This window comes from Lissotriton helveticus, chromosome 2_1 (assembly GCF_964261635.1).
Source record: "Lissotriton helveticus chromosome 2_1, aLisHel1.1, whole genome shotgun sequence".
Lineage (NCBI taxonomy): Eukaryota > Metazoa > Chordata > Amphibia > Caudata > Salamandridae > Lissotriton > Lissotriton helveticus.
In genome coordinates this window covers 401,576,686-401,591,998 of record NC_136059.1, presented here as the reverse complement: position 1 = coordinate 401,591,998, position 15,313 = coordinate 401,576,686, and the positions used below count along the sequence as shown (strand labels likewise).

Below are 15,313 nucleotides of genomic sequence, written 5' to 3'. Positions count from 1 at the left end.
TGTGTCGCTAAGCATTCTTGTAGCGGACGCATTTGTAGTTTGGCATATGGTATTAGCAGTATGCAGGATGACATCATGCCTAATAGCTGCATGAACACTCTTGCTGTTAGTGAGTGTTGTGGCTGAAATCTTTGAATGATTGTAAGCATTGTTTGGATCCTGACTGGGTTGGGGTACACTTTGGCTTTTTCTGTGTCTATAGTAGCCCCCAGATATTGTTGAACCTTGTTTGGTTGTAGGTGTGACTTTGTGTAGTTCACCGTGAACCCTAGCTGGTGTAGTAGCTGAATTGTCTTTTGTGTGTTTTGCAGACACTCCTCTTGCGACCTGGCTTTTATTAGCCAGTCGTCCAAGTATGGGAAGACATGAATTTGTTGTCTTCTTAGGTGAGCTGCTACCACTGCCAGGCATTTTGTGAACACCCTTGGTGCCGTTGTGACACCAAATGGAAGGACTTTGAACTGATAATGTTGTCCTTCTACCACAAACCTGAGGTATTTCCTGTGGGCTTTGTGAATAGGGATATGAAAGTAAGCGTCTTTTAGATCCAGTGTAGAAAGAAAGTCCCCTTTCTTCAGTAAAGGAAGTACTTGTTGGAGCGTGACCATGTGGAAATGTTCCGAATTTATGTATGCGTTGAGAGGTCTTAGGTCCAGTATTGGCCTTAGAGACCCGTCCTTTTTGGGAATTAGGAAGTATAGGGAGTATACTCCTGTTCCTTGTTGGTGCTGTGGAACCTTCTCTATGGCATGCTTTTCTAGCAGTGATATTACTTCTTGTTTTAATAGTGTCAGGTGATCTTGTTTCATTGGACGCTGTTTGGGGGGGATGTTTGGTGGGGTAGCTGTGAGTTCTAGGCAATAACCATGTTGGATAATTTGTCTTACCCACTTGTCTGATGTGATGTTTTCCCAGACAGGTAGGAACTGTGATAGGCGTCCCCCGACCGGTGTTATATGGTCTGGGGGAAGCTCTATGAAGTCACTGTTTTGGGGTTGGAGAGTTGCGGTTGTTGTTGTTCCCGCGACCTCTACCCTTGTTGTTGTTACCCCTGTATCCACCTCTAGAATTACCTCTGGGTGATGTAGGTGTAAAAGAGGTTTGCTGTTGGTTTGTACCTGTATTTTTGGATCCTCCTCTATAGGTGGATCTACGAAAGGAACCTCTTTGTGTCGGCTGTTGCAATGCTCCCATTGATTTAGCCGTTTCTGTATCCTTCTTCATCTTTTCTAGGGCCTCATCTGTCCCTGTGCCGAAAAGTGTTTTCCCATCAAAAGGTTGGTTCAGTAACGATGTTTGTACCTCTTGTTTGAACCCTGATACTCTGAGCCATGCATGTCTCCTTAACATGATGCTTGTGTTTGTCGACCTTGCCGCAGTTTCTGCCGCGTCTAGGGCGCACTTTATTGAAGTGTTAGTAATTAACTTCCCTTCTTGTATAAGTTGATCTGCCCTCTTTTGATGTTCTTTAGGGAGATGTGTGATGAGTTTTTCTAACTCATCATAATGCGCTCTGTCATACCTTGCAAGTAGTGCTTGCGTATTAGCTATGCGCCAACTGTTTGCCGCTTGAGATGCTACTCTCTTGCCAGAGGCATCTATTAGTTTAGACTCTTTGTCAGGAGGTGGAGCTTCTCCTGTAGATAAAGAGTTTGCTCTCTTGCGAGCGTTTGTGACCACTAGTGAGTCTAGAGGAATTTGCCCCTTAATGTATATTGGGTCTTTTGGAGCTGCCCTATATTTTTTATCAATTCTTGGGTTCAATACCCTAGCCCTCACTGGGTCTTTGAATATCTCTGATGTATGACTGAGAAGGCCCTTAAGCATTGGTAGTGTTCCTGATGTTCTTTGTGCAGTGGGTAGTGTTTCTAATAAGAAGTCCTGTACTTGAGGTTCTGTATGTAGGTCTACCTTATGAAATGTTGCTGCTCTAGTAATGAGTTGTGCAAACCCAGTATTGTCATCAGGAGGTGAAGGTTTTGAGGGATATGACTCAAGGTCGGTATCATTACCTGATCCCACATTATACTCTTCCCATGGGTCTGCCTCCTCTGGGATTGTGTCCTCATCATCCCCAGGATGTCCCCCCTCCCCTGTGTCACTCTCTCCATCTGTTGTAGGTGTAGATGGGCGTGTGGGAGGAATATCTGGCCTATTGTGAGGAAGAGGAGAAGATGGTGTGTGAGGTTTGGGAGAAGGGGGAGGAGTTGTATTCGTCCCCATTGTTCTCTTCTTCGGATGAGTCTTGTCGTCCGAATGTTCATGTTTCCTCTTTTTAGGTAGTTCTGTGGCTACCTTGCCAGTCTTTGGGTCAATAAACAAAGTCTTTTGTTTAGGATCCGTTCCGTGTTCCTGTGTCGGTACCGCAGTTTTCGGTTCCGAAAGGTGTTTTTTCTTTGGAATGTCCATTTGTATTTTCGGTGCCGAATTTTTGTTCGGATCCGATTTCTTTGGTATCGAAGATGTCCCCGGTGTCGAGGGTGTTTTCGGCGCCGAAGCGTGCTTCGGTGTCGATATGGACTGCTTCGACTTCGAGCTTTCCTTGACCTGGTGCTTCGGTGTCGATGTGGTCCGTTTATCGGAACCGGAACCACTATGATGGGGGACCGAGTGTTTCGGTTTCTGTTTCGTTGCCGGGCTCGAAGGCGGGGCGTTGGAAACTTTTTTCGGTTGTCTGACCGGGCTCGAGGGCGGGGTCGATACCGTGTGGGGTCTGTTTTTCGGTAAAGGGACGTCGTCACTCACGGTTTGTTGGACGTCGATTTCCTCGACGTCGGACTCGTCCGCTTCAGACCCCGCCTCGTCGGCCTCTTCTTCCTCGTCCTCTGGTTGCTGGTCCTCAAACAGCTCCGGGATTGCTTGTGACTGCATTCTCGATACCTCGTGTCTTCGGGCTCGACGGTTTCTAATCGTCGATTTTGACGAGAACGCTGCACAGGCCTCACAGTCCCTGGATTCGTGTTCAGGGGACAAGCAGAGGTTGCACACCTCGTGTAGGTCCTTGTGTGGGAACTTAGCACCACACGTTGGACATTTTTTGAATGGAGTCCTTTCCATGGACCCCGGGCTGGACTACGTCGAGTTTCTCGTAGTCGTCGTCCTTCGAACCGCGTCGGTATGGAGTGAAGTCGCGTTCGATAACGATACCGTCGATTTGGAAAGGAATACGCGCCGGTTATAACCTTCTTTGTTGAAGTCGGTCCGGAGCGCTTCGATCCTCATCCGAACCCGATGGCGGAAAAAAACAATCTAAGGATGGAGCCGATGCCCATGCGCACTAACACCGAGAGGAGGAGTCACCTATGACGACAAAGACTTCTCCAGAAGAAAAACAAAGTGCAATCATCCGAGCCCAACACCAGATGGCGATCTATTCATAAATGTACCATCTGCAGCCCATATGCCTCGAACGTGATTATTATTATTATATGTTTCTAAGTGATATTCTAAGTGCTAGTTCTAAAAGTGCTGATTCCTGACAGTGGTCCATGTGGCCCTGTCTTGTACATATCCCCTGTAAATTCTGCCCGTGCCTGTTGGTACATTGTAAAGTGTGTGTTTTATCTAATGTGTTTTGGTGTAATACAAAGGCTATTTTTACATATAACCTTGTGTGGAGTTTCCTTTGTGGTGGGCCTTGGGTGTTGTTGCTGGGGTGCGTGCGCAAACACTTAACTCACATAGCCTCCGAGTTTAGCCTTACTGCTCGTGCTACGTTACCAAAGGGGTGAGCAGGGGTTATCTTGGCGTGTAACTCCCTTGCCCTGACGTGGAAGTGGTGGTCTCTGACTGACTTTGGCGAAAGCCCTGGCCAGCCAGGGATCCCATTTCTAACAGGTACATACCAACCTTATGGTGGACAGGGTCAAATGTAGAATGTGCTGTTGAAGTGAATCAGTTGGGTACTGGCAACATGGAGTCAACTCAGTAGCAGAGGAGGAGCACAATGGACTTTTTAGTAGGGCTGCCACTCGGTTTGCTTAGATTTCTTCACCAGTTCAACTCCGCATTCAATAACAAACAGTGAATATAAACTGCATTTCAAGCATACGATTAGGTAGAACTACTAAATACCTGGAGTAATGATAATATCATTGGCCTCCTTTATCATTTCAACAGCATTGTCCAGGTTGATTTCAGTATGAGTGCCAGTGATCTCCATTGGTTTCCCTCCAGCAGTTGATGTAGTTCCATAGCCTCCTAATATCACATTGGCAAGTGAACGGTTCATGGCCTATAAAGGAAAACACAAAAGACATGCACTGTTCAGGAGAAGCTGGGACACTGGGCAACTTGAATCTCCAAACTCATCTCAACCCTCAGAAAATCCCCACCTCAATAATCCTGAACATCTCAAAGTAGCCGACCACATGATTGTCATCACTCAACTGGACTTTGGCAAAATCATTCTAGCAGGTCTTATACACAGAAAGAATTGTGAGAGGCAAAAAGGAAATATGAATTCTTAATACATTTATTGTCCTAGCACAAATCGGCCAACAAGTTTCACATTCAAAATCGATTCATCAGGGCCTATAACAATTCCAGTAAATCACTCCATTCTCATTCTTAAAGTAGGTTTTCATAATAGCAGTGATGAGCTCAACGGCACTATGCCGTTTACTCTTCTCGTTATACTAGAGCGGTCTTTCATTTGAAACTTGAATGAGGAGTCAACTATTCTCCTTGTCTTGGGCTTCCTCTTTCAATGACTGGAGGATCGGGGAAAGAGCACTTCAGAATTGGACCTTGGCCGCGAACTGCGTCATGCCAGACGATCATCACGGCTGTGCGTCATCAAAAGGTTGGGCTCTTGCTCCGTAATAGTAAAAAGAAAGAATTCCCCTTGATATCTACTTCCTAGGATAGAGGCAGGAACACAACATTCACCTCACCATTCAACAAGAATTACATGAATAAAATGAACCCAGTAAAAAATGAATACGTATTGCAAAGATTAGAAAAAGGCACAGATTTAAACTATATAAAATTAACAGTATGTTCAATGCAATAAAACACTGTTCTTAATTTTCCATACATAACATTGTTAAAATAGGAAAAACACAATAAATCCAAAGCACTTGATACACTCACAGTATCCTTACACAGTAAGGAAAACATATACCGTAGAAATAAAGAGAGAAACAAACCAGACACTACATTTTGTCATTTAATTTCACACATTGGTTTTGGACACATTTATCCTGGAATCTTCTGAAAGAAAATCTTGTTGTGTCTACAGATCCAGTGGCCTTCACGAATTATGTGGATATTGCTTCGACGGAGGGCATTCATCTGCTCAGAGATTTACTCCTGCCACTCGATTGGATGGTGAGACTAGACCTGAAGGACGCGTACCTGGTGGTGCCCATTTTTCCACCGCACAGGAGATTCCTTCAGTTTCTTTGGCGGGGACAAGCTTACGAGTTTCAATGTCTTCCATTCGGGCTTTCCTCGGCCCTGTGGTGTTTCACCACGGTCCTCAAACCGGCGATGGAATACTTGTGAGCGCACGGGGTCCGCTTGATCGTCTACTTGGACGATATTCTTATCCTGGCCCAGTGTCCTTACAATTGTGGGCCCAGCTGCAGATGGCGGTGTCCTTGCTTCAGCAGTTGGGGTTCGTGATCTATTAACAGAAATCACTCATGGTCCAAACTCAGCAAGCTTCTTTCCTGGGTTTTGTGATAAGACTCCATCTCCGCCACGCTCAGCCTGCCCTCCAGGAAGGTGGCGAAGATCCATCACGAAATTCGTCAAACCCTGGCCAAGCAAGGGACTTCCTTACGGCATATAGCCCAGCTGGTAGGTCTATTCTCGGCCTCTATTCAAGCAATTTTTCCCAGCCCACTGCATTACCGGGGCCTTCAGCGCTTAAAGGCGCATCATCTGCGGGAATGCCTGACGTACATCCAGGTGGTTCCGCTGACGCTGACAGACGAGGTACAAGAGGAGTTGGAGTGGTGGCTATCCCACATGGAAGACTGGAACGGAAGAGCAATCTTCGGTTCTGCTCCCGAATTGGTGATAGAGTCAGACGCAAGCCAGGCAGGCAGGGGAGCGCGGTGTGGGGAATTCTCCACTAGCGGAAGTTGGTCTCCTCAAGAGCAACAGCTTCATATCAATTGTCTCGAGCTCCTGACGGGCTCTTTTCCGGTCCAGTGTTGGACCAAGGACAGGGAACAAGCGTTGGTTCTCCTGAAAATGGACAATGTGTCAGTGGTCAGGTATATCAATCACCTGGGCGGCACAGGGTCTAAGGCCCTGGCAAACATGGGGAAGCAGTTTTGGGAATTCTGCCCCTCCAATCAGATATCGGACACAGCGGAGTACCTTCCGGGAAAAGAGAACTCGGTGGCGGATTGGCACTCCCGGCTCTCTCCGAGACGCCAGTGTTTGAAAGCTGGATCTGGAGATTATTCAGTACCTGCAGGACCATTGGGGTCCTTTCTCCATCTACCTTTTTGCTTGTCACCTAGACTGGCAACTTCCTGGCTCTTCAGTTGAAGGCCGTATCCTCTGGCAGTGGCGTCAGATGCGTTCAGCCAGGAGTGGAATCGGGAGAACGGATATGCGTTTCCTCCCTTCTCCATGATAACCCGGGTGGCGGTCCAGGTTCGCAGGCAGAGGGTCTCTGTGGTTCTGATAACACCGTTTTGGAGGTCGCAAGTCTGGTTTCTGGTTCTACTGGAACTTTCTTGGGATTCTCCAATCCGATTCCTCCCAACTCCCCATCTCCTATTGAGTCCGGAGGAGATTCAACACCGGCTGGTGGAGGAGGGCTCACTTCAGCTTATGGCATGGCGGATTACAGGCAACGCTGGCGACTGCCGGGCCTTCTGAGCCACGCTGAGCTCCTATTGTCGAGAGCTTGGGCAGACAGCACGTCCAAACAATACGAATCGGCCTGGACGCGATGGGTATGTTGGTGTATGCGACGGGAGGTGGATCCCGTGGTCGCAGATCTGATGCACATCCTGAATTATTTGGCAGAGTTGGATCAGAAAGGTTTGGCGTACAGGTCAGTGAATACTGTCCATTCGGCGATTTCGGCAGGACATGCCCCAGTGGACGGAGCCCCTTTGGGGGAACATCCTGTCGTTTGCAAACTACTTAGGGGCATTAGATTATCGCTACCGCAAGAAACCCAATATTCTGTCCTCTGGGACGTGAACCAGGTTTTGAATTTATTGTTGTCCTGGCAACCGAATCGTTTCCTCTCTAGGAAGGAATTATCGGCCAAGTTGGCGATGTTGCTATGTTTGGTGTCGTGAAGGAGAGTATCAGATGTCCGAGCTTTGGATATTACAGCAAGGGTTTTCTACGCCGAGCTCAGCGCCCTCCTGAAGAAAACAACGGACCCCACCGACCTCAAAAACTTCCGCCCCATCTCGCTCCTCCCTTTTCCCGCCAAAGTCATTGAGAAGACCGTCAACAGACAGCTTGCCGCCTTCCTCGAGACGAACGGATCCCTCGACCACTCGCAGTCCGGTTTCTGAGCCAACCACAGCACCGAGACCGCCCTCATCGCAGCCACTGACTACATCAGATCCCTGCTCGACAACGGGGAAACAGCGGCCCTCATCCTCCTGGACCTCTCCGCAGCATTCGACACGGTCTGCCACCGCACCCTAGTGCAGCGCCTCAGCAACATCGGAATCCAAGACAGGGCACTGGAGTGGATCACCTCGTTCCTCACCGGAAGAACCCAGAGAGTCCGCCTCCCCCCATTCAGATCCGAGGCCACCGAAGTCATCTGCGGCGTACCACTAGGATCATCACTCAGCCCAACCCTCTTCAACCTCTACATGAGCCCCCTCGCAGCCATCGCACACCAACACAACTTCAACATCATCTCCTACGCCGACGACACCCAGCTGAACCTCACCCTCACCAACGACCCCGCCACCGCCAGAACCAGCCTACATGAAGGGATGAAAGACGTCGCCGAGTGGATGAAGAACAGCCGCCTGAAACTAAACTCAGACAAGACGGAAGTCCTCATCCTGGGATCATCACCCTCCGCCTGGGATGACTCCTGGTGGCCCCCTGCCCTGGGCACCACTCCCAAGCCAACGGGCCACGCACGTAACCTGGGCTTCATCCTTGACTCCTCCCTCAAGATGACCAGACAAGTCAACGCCGTCTCATCATCATCATTCAACACCCTGCGCATGCTCTGCAAGATCTTCTGGTGGATCCCCACCGAAACCAGGAAGACGGTCACCCAGGCACTCGTCACCAGCCGACTGGACTACGGAAACACCCTCTACGCCAGAACCACAGAAAAGACTCCAACGCATCCAGAACGCCTCCGCACGAATCATCCTGGACATCCCCCGATACAGCCACATCTCCGGCCACCTGAGAGACCTACACTGGCTCCCCGTCAGCAAGAGGATCACGTTCAGACTCCTCACCCACAAGGCCCACCACGACATGGGCCCCAAGTACCTCAACAACCGCCTGACCTTCTACACTCCCACCCGCCAGCTACGATCAACCAGCCTCGCCCTCGCCGCCGTTCCACGCATCCGCAGAGCCACCACCGGAGGAAGATCCTTCTCCTACCTGGCAGCCAAGACATGGAACACCCTCCCCATCCACCTCCGGCTAACCCAGGACCATCTCTCCATCTCTCCTTCAGGAAGCAACTCAAGACCTGGCTTTTCGAGCAGTAACGTACCCCCCTCCCCCAGCTCCTTGAGACCCCTCCGGGTAAGTAGTGCGCTTTACAAATGTCATGATTGATTGATTGATTGACCCCAAAGGGGTTACCTTTATGGTGAGTTGATGCACTAAGTCTAACGCTTTCTTATCCTGCTTTTGTGGAGTCACCAAGGCTTTGTGGTACAATGCTTAAAAGCCTATGAGGTAGCCATGGAGGAAGTTTGCCCTCCGGGCGACCGACAACTCCTGATAGCCCTCAAGAAGCCTTTCAGAGCAGTTTCCTCTCCCACTATAGCCCGCTGGGTGCGGTGGATCATGCAAGAGGCAGGCATTAATACAAGAGCTTTTGGTGCACATTCCGCTAGGGGGACAATGGCTTCAAAGGTGTTCAGCCTTGGCGTGCGTTTGGAAGACCTTATGAGGGCAGAGGATTGGTCATCGGACTCTACCTTTAAAAGGTTTTACTTTATACCGCTGCTGAATATGGCTCAAGTGGTCGTAGACAAGCTTTGAAGGAGTATAATCCTTGCCTCCGGTCCTGACATAGAATAGGAATTTGCCTAGCCTACGAGAAGGTAAGTATCAATTCATTTAAGGAAGCTGAGGCGAGGATAATCCCTCCCAGCAAGCACGAGGGTTGCTGTCCCGCCCTGTATGGTTGTAATGACTTTTTCAATTCTCAGCGTTCATGACATAGTTACTGGAGTGCTTTTGTGCAATGATGGTTGTCACTTTTGAGTTACGATATCGACTTTGCATAATAATTGAAGCTGTAGTTTGCGTGATTTATTTTCCGTGCTAAAACAGTGATTAATCGCTGTGGTTTCTTTCAGGAACAGAATGGGTAAACATGGAAGAGATCCTCCAGCGAAGAAAGAGGAAGTGCAGGAAGTGACAGCATGATTTATTGGCTGGGAGGCATGGACATCGTGAAAGGACTATAAAGAGACTGTTTTGTTTTCCCTGGTTTATGGGAAATGAGGTTTTGTTATACGTTGGTGATAAGCTGCTGGTGGAATTTTGATAATAAAGGTGAAAAAAGAATGAGCATAATTCTCGCCCCCTCGTCCTTAATAGAATTGAAACCTACCTTCTCGTAGGCCACGCACATTTCTATTCTTTCTTTTTACTTGCCAAAGTACCCTATCCCCTTGGTTCGTTTGAAAGGGGTCCCTCTCTTATTACATTCTTGCTCCGTAACAGCCTTGGAATGCTTGAAGTCAAATTTCTCAAAAGACAGTCATGTTTCAGCCCCAGGCACCGAAGGCAGACTTCATGTGGGTCTGAAATGGACATCTGTCACTGACAGGAATAGCATGGTTTAAAGCCAAACTTCTTAGGAGGCGACATCCCTAAAAACTGCACGAGAGATTTTGTTTTTGTAGAAAAATCAGAGAAGAATGTGAAAAAAAAATATCAAGAGAGCAGCTCTGGACTTGTGCTGCGGGGAATCCAATAAAAAGGGAAAGCAAATCAGGGCTCCAGGGTGATGATATATCACCAAAGTGATGCTAAACCGGTGGTCATATTATGCAAGTGCCCTGTGGGCGCAATGGGCGTTTGCATCCACTTTGTATGTCCCTGGGACACTTTGGTATTACAGAAGGTGCAGCAGACGCTTGTGTGTCCTGTTCTGTACTACAGATAGCGTTGGCACACAAAGCACCAGTGCCATCTTCAGAGGGCGTTTCCTCATTTGCATGGAGGTGTGGTCCCATGAAAATAAAGGAATCCCTTTGACTCTGCGCCAAAGCCGTATAGATACGGGCGCAGAGTCAAACAGAAGAACAGGCCTAACCTAGAAACTTCACCCGACAAAAGATGCAGTCCCGGCCTTCATTGAGACCCTCAACCCAATAAGTGTGCTCAAGAAGAATTAATCAGCAGCTCCTTGCTAATAAACGTTCTTACGAAACTTGTAAAAGTAATACTATCTCCATCATCCACTCGTACACTTCCACTGTCTGGGGGAGCAGTTCTATCCTTCACATTGGTCTATTCCAGGAGTATACAAATTGGATCCCACTGGCTTCAGCACATACGTAGCCCTACCATTTTATATGTGCTACACACACCAGACACTCTACATATATACAGGATGACAGCACAAAGTCTGGGCATAGATAGAAGAGTAGATCTTTACATAGGAGGGGCTGGTACGTCTCACTTTCCGGGATACAAGTAAAAAGGTCTGGTAACACTATTAATCTATCAAAACACGGTATGCTGCAACCACCACTTAACACACTAGATCTAGGATAGGGACTGTATTCATGCCTCGTGCACCCCTCCAAATCACTGGACAGGTCCAGAACCTCACAGTCTGGAACAGCCCTTGGCCATTTCAAACACCCTTACGTTAGTGTGACACCAGGGCCAAAACAAAATTTAGAATGTCAGATATGCATGCAGTCAAGCTATCAAGGAAGGGAAACAAGCCTGCAGACCGTGAGGGGTAAACATCGGTCAAAACAACTCCCTAAAAGCTATGCTACACTCACAACCCAGTCCTATCACTCCACTTGGAAATTTGACCACTTCAACCCCCTAAGTTGAGATCGCCCAGTGGCTCCGCATCATGGCCAGAATCCAACTGAAAATCTGCTATCTATCTAGCCTACAAGGCCATTTATGAATATAACCCTTCCTTCCTGGCAATACACCTACTCTCCATTTCTAGAATGTCAAGAGGTCTCAGGAGCAGGAATACCTTTTTTCCTCCAGGTGCCAATTTTCAAAACTAACACTGCATGCAATATATCTTCATCAGCCTGGAAAACTACCCTCTGAACTAAGAAAATAGAATTTGCTGACCACCTTCGGGATCATCCCAAGACTCATCTCTTCCGACCATTTTTAAGCATGGATGGAACAGAAGCTTTGGAAAAAACAAGATACTTAGCTGTACACTGTGGTTCTACAGTATGGATAGCTTTCATAGATACAAATACTTTAATCTTACCAGTTGTTGTGGTGGGAGTCCCTCAGTAATTATAACTAGTATTATAAAGTCTTTCATCAAGGTCTATTATCATAGACTTTTCCAATAGGATTGAGTAGCACCAAAGTTCAACAGAGCAGAGCTTGCACCCTTCACTCCTGTGCAGTGGCTTCACACCTCAGATTTATAAGCACATTTAGCAAGTATTCATGCTACATGAGAAAGAATATCAAGGACGTGTGCAACTGCAAGGAAAGCTGGTAGGTCGCAGGTAAATCAATGAAATAGATCAATACTGGAGAAGCACAGTTTGTACAGGTAGGTAACTGATTTTTCTCCAGTATTGAGTATTTCAGTGATTCATATACTTGAATCTGAATAGCTAGCAGTATACTGTTAAAGAAGCACATCAAAGTATCAGAGAACCTCTATGTGTAGGCAGGTAACATGCGTGCGTAGTGTAAAATATTCACCAAGAAATAAACGTTTTAAATAAATACCTAACCACTCGCCTTGCTAAACCTGGTTTCGAAGTACTGCTTGGCCCGCAGCAACATCCTTGTTAACAGCATCCAGACAGTAATGCCTGGTAACTAAGTTCATATCTACTAAGTTCTTACCCTAATTCAACATTTAAATGATTCTGAATTGATTCAGATAGCATACTTTTATGTAGTCTATCAAGTCTTGGATGTGCTTTATTTTACTCCAATCAATGAAAGTCTATTCTTAACTGTTGATTTGTTTGTATCACACATATGTTTGCCTGTTGATCAGAACAAATGCTATCGTGTTATCCCCCATGTAAAGCGCTCTGATACCCCCGAGGGTCACGTCCGCGCTATACAAAACTTTCTAAATAAATAAACAAAGGTATGCATGTTAGACCATGAGGCCACTCTGCATATGACTAACAATAGTACACCTGTGAACAGAGCAGCTGAGGTTGCAACGCTTCTGGTAGAGTGGACGTGTCCCTTGAATGGTAGTGGTCTTCCCGCTTTTTCTTGGCAAAGAGATAGCTGTTGATACCCATCCTACTATAGTTGCTTTCGAGACTGGGTCGCCTTTTCTCAGAGGTGCAAATGCAACTAGAAGTTGGGCCCATTTTCTGAAGGATCTAGTGCTTTCCAAATAAAATTGAAGGCATCTCCTGACATCGAGGGTGTGAGGCGATCTTTCTGCTTCGCTCGATGGATTCTGAAAACAAGTCTTTAGTACAGCTAGTTCATTGAAGTGAAAGTCCGTAGGTACTTTGGGTATGAACCTGGGGTAAGTACGCAGGATGACTGTTCTTTCTGAAGTGCATATAGGGCTCCTGCACTTTAAATGCTTGTGTCTCGCTAACAGCCTAGAAGATGTCAAAACCAGGAGAAGTTCTGTTTTCCATGGAAGGTGCTGGATATCAGCTTCATTAATCGGTTCAAAAGGTTTTCTCATTAACTGACAGGACAGTATTCAGCTGTCATGTTATAGGTGGTTTCTTACCGGTGGAAAAGCTCTAAATAATCCTTCACGGATTATTTTATTAAAGCGATCTGACCAAATGGGCTTCTCGTTGCGAGAGTCTGTATCTGGAAACTGCAGGAAGGTGAACTCTAATAGTACTGTGTCAGAGCCCAGACCTAGCTAATGAGAGAAGATATGGCAGGACCTGTGCAGGCTCCGAAGAGAAAGGGTGACAGTCGTTAGCTGCGCACCAGTTACAAAATTGGATTCATGTTGCTTTGTAGGATTTGTTTGTAGAGTCTGCTCTAGCTTTTGCTAAGATGTCTCTGCATTGCTGTGAGACATCTAACTGATGAAATTCATAGTATTCAGGACCCAGGCTGCTAAATTTAGAGATTCCGAGTTCGGATGTATGAACTTCCCACCGTCTTGGTAGAGCAATCCTGGTACTGGTTTGAGTGGAGTGTGTTGCTGTTCAGACATTAGGAGCAGCTCCGTATACCAGTATGGTCACAGCCTTGCAGGGGCTATCAGGATGATCCTGCTAGGATCTCATTTCAGAGTGTATAGTACCAGTGAAATCTAAAGTATTGCGGGAAGGCATGCACGAGCATGGCCGCCCATGACATCTTAAGCGCATTCCCCATGATCCCTTGTGCGGGAACCTGCTTGCGTAGTGCCAGCATTTTTTCTTTATGAGTTGAGAAGAGATCTAGGGAAGGAGTTCCCCATTTGTAGAAGATATTCTTGAGTGGATCGTCTGACAAATCCGCTAATGACATTCCTTCAGTGACCTGCTTAGTTCATCTAGCCATTGGTTTTCTGTGCCGTGAACATGTTTTGCCTTCAGGGAGATCTTTTTAAGCACCAGGTCCAAATTGTCTATGCGTTCCTGGATAGAGGGCGTGGCCATGTACCTCCTTGTTTAAGTAACACATTGTGGTCATGTTGTCTGTGCGGATTAAAACATCCGACCTTTGTAGCCTTGGCAAGAAGGCTTTGAGACCTAGCCCTACAGCCTCAGTACCAGAAAATTGATATGGTTCTGTCTTTCTTTGTCTGACCTTTTTTCACTCACTTCCAGATCTTGGAGATTTGCTCCTCATTCCTCCATTGATGCATCCGTTGTCATAATGAGCTTTGTGATCTTGATAAAAAATGTTGCCCCCTTTCTGAGGTTCTGTCTTTTTGTCCACCATTGAATAGCTGACACTATATCCGGCATTATTTGGACAATGGCGTCAAACGAGCCCTTGTCTCGTGTCCACTGCCTGTCCAGTTCTTGTAACAGTCTCATGCACAACCTGCAGTTCGATGCAATACGATATAATTCCCAAAACTGATTTGTATTTCTTTATTGAAATTGACCTTTTTGTGACAGAGAAGATCCTAGCTTGATCATGTTTGTCACTCTCTCTTCCGTTGGCTATACCTTGTAGATGGTTGTATTCATAACGGCACCCAGAAAAGTTATCATGATTTGTGGGATCACACTGAATTTATCCTTGTTTATGTGAAGGCCCAGGTTCTTGAACAGTTGCAGGCATGCCTTTGTCGAACCTATTACAGCTCTGCAGGAGGGTGCTTTTATTAGCCAATCGTCTAAGTACGGATACACTTTATGTCCGCTCTGTCTGATGTAGGCTGCTACTGTGGCCATGCATTTGATGAAAATTGATGGAGCGGATTTTAGCCCAAATGGTCGTACACTGAACTGGTAGTGACTTCGAGACAACTCAAATCTGAGATTTTCTGTGCCTCACTTGAATGGGAATAAGAAATATGCGTCCAGAAGCTCTACCGATGTCATGTGAACGGTTTTGTTGCATTTGCAGCCCTTCTTCTACCGGTCGTAAGTTGAGGACTGGGAAGGTATGAACTGTTGTGTAAACTGCTGGCAATAACCATGTGCTTCCTGATGGTATGGTTGGCATCTATATGATTAGTATCCACCACAAACATAATATTGTCTACTTCCGCTACAACCTCGAAATGATGAGAATCTATCTTGTTTGATTATACCCAAGACACAAGCAGTCTCTGTGTCAGCTTTGATTGATAGTAGAGCATCATCAATATGTTTACCGAATTAAAAGGCATGTCTAATATGATGGATTGGACGTCCGGTCAAAAAGAGGTTGCTCTGAGACAACCATCCCATTTTAGGACTAATGCCCCTGCCATCTGCATAAAGCCTGTGAGGGCCACATCTGTTGCCGTATACAATCTCTAAGGACCTTCATCCCTTCCGGA

General features: G+C 46.7%; 1 protein-coding gene across 1 annotated transcript in view; it reads right to left on the bottom strand.

Annotated features, from left to right (window-relative positions):
* NNT (nicotinamide nucleotide transhydrogenase) overlaps positions 1–15,313 on the bottom strand; it is a 480,843-nt gene that overhangs the window by 68,303 nt on the left and 397,227 nt on the right. The window contains exon 18 of the mRNA XM_078675042.1: positions 4,075–4,234. Coding sequence (XP_078531168.1) covers positions 4,075–4,234 — 160 coding nt within the window. The remainder of the gene's footprint in view (positions 1–4,074; positions 4,235–15,313) is intronic.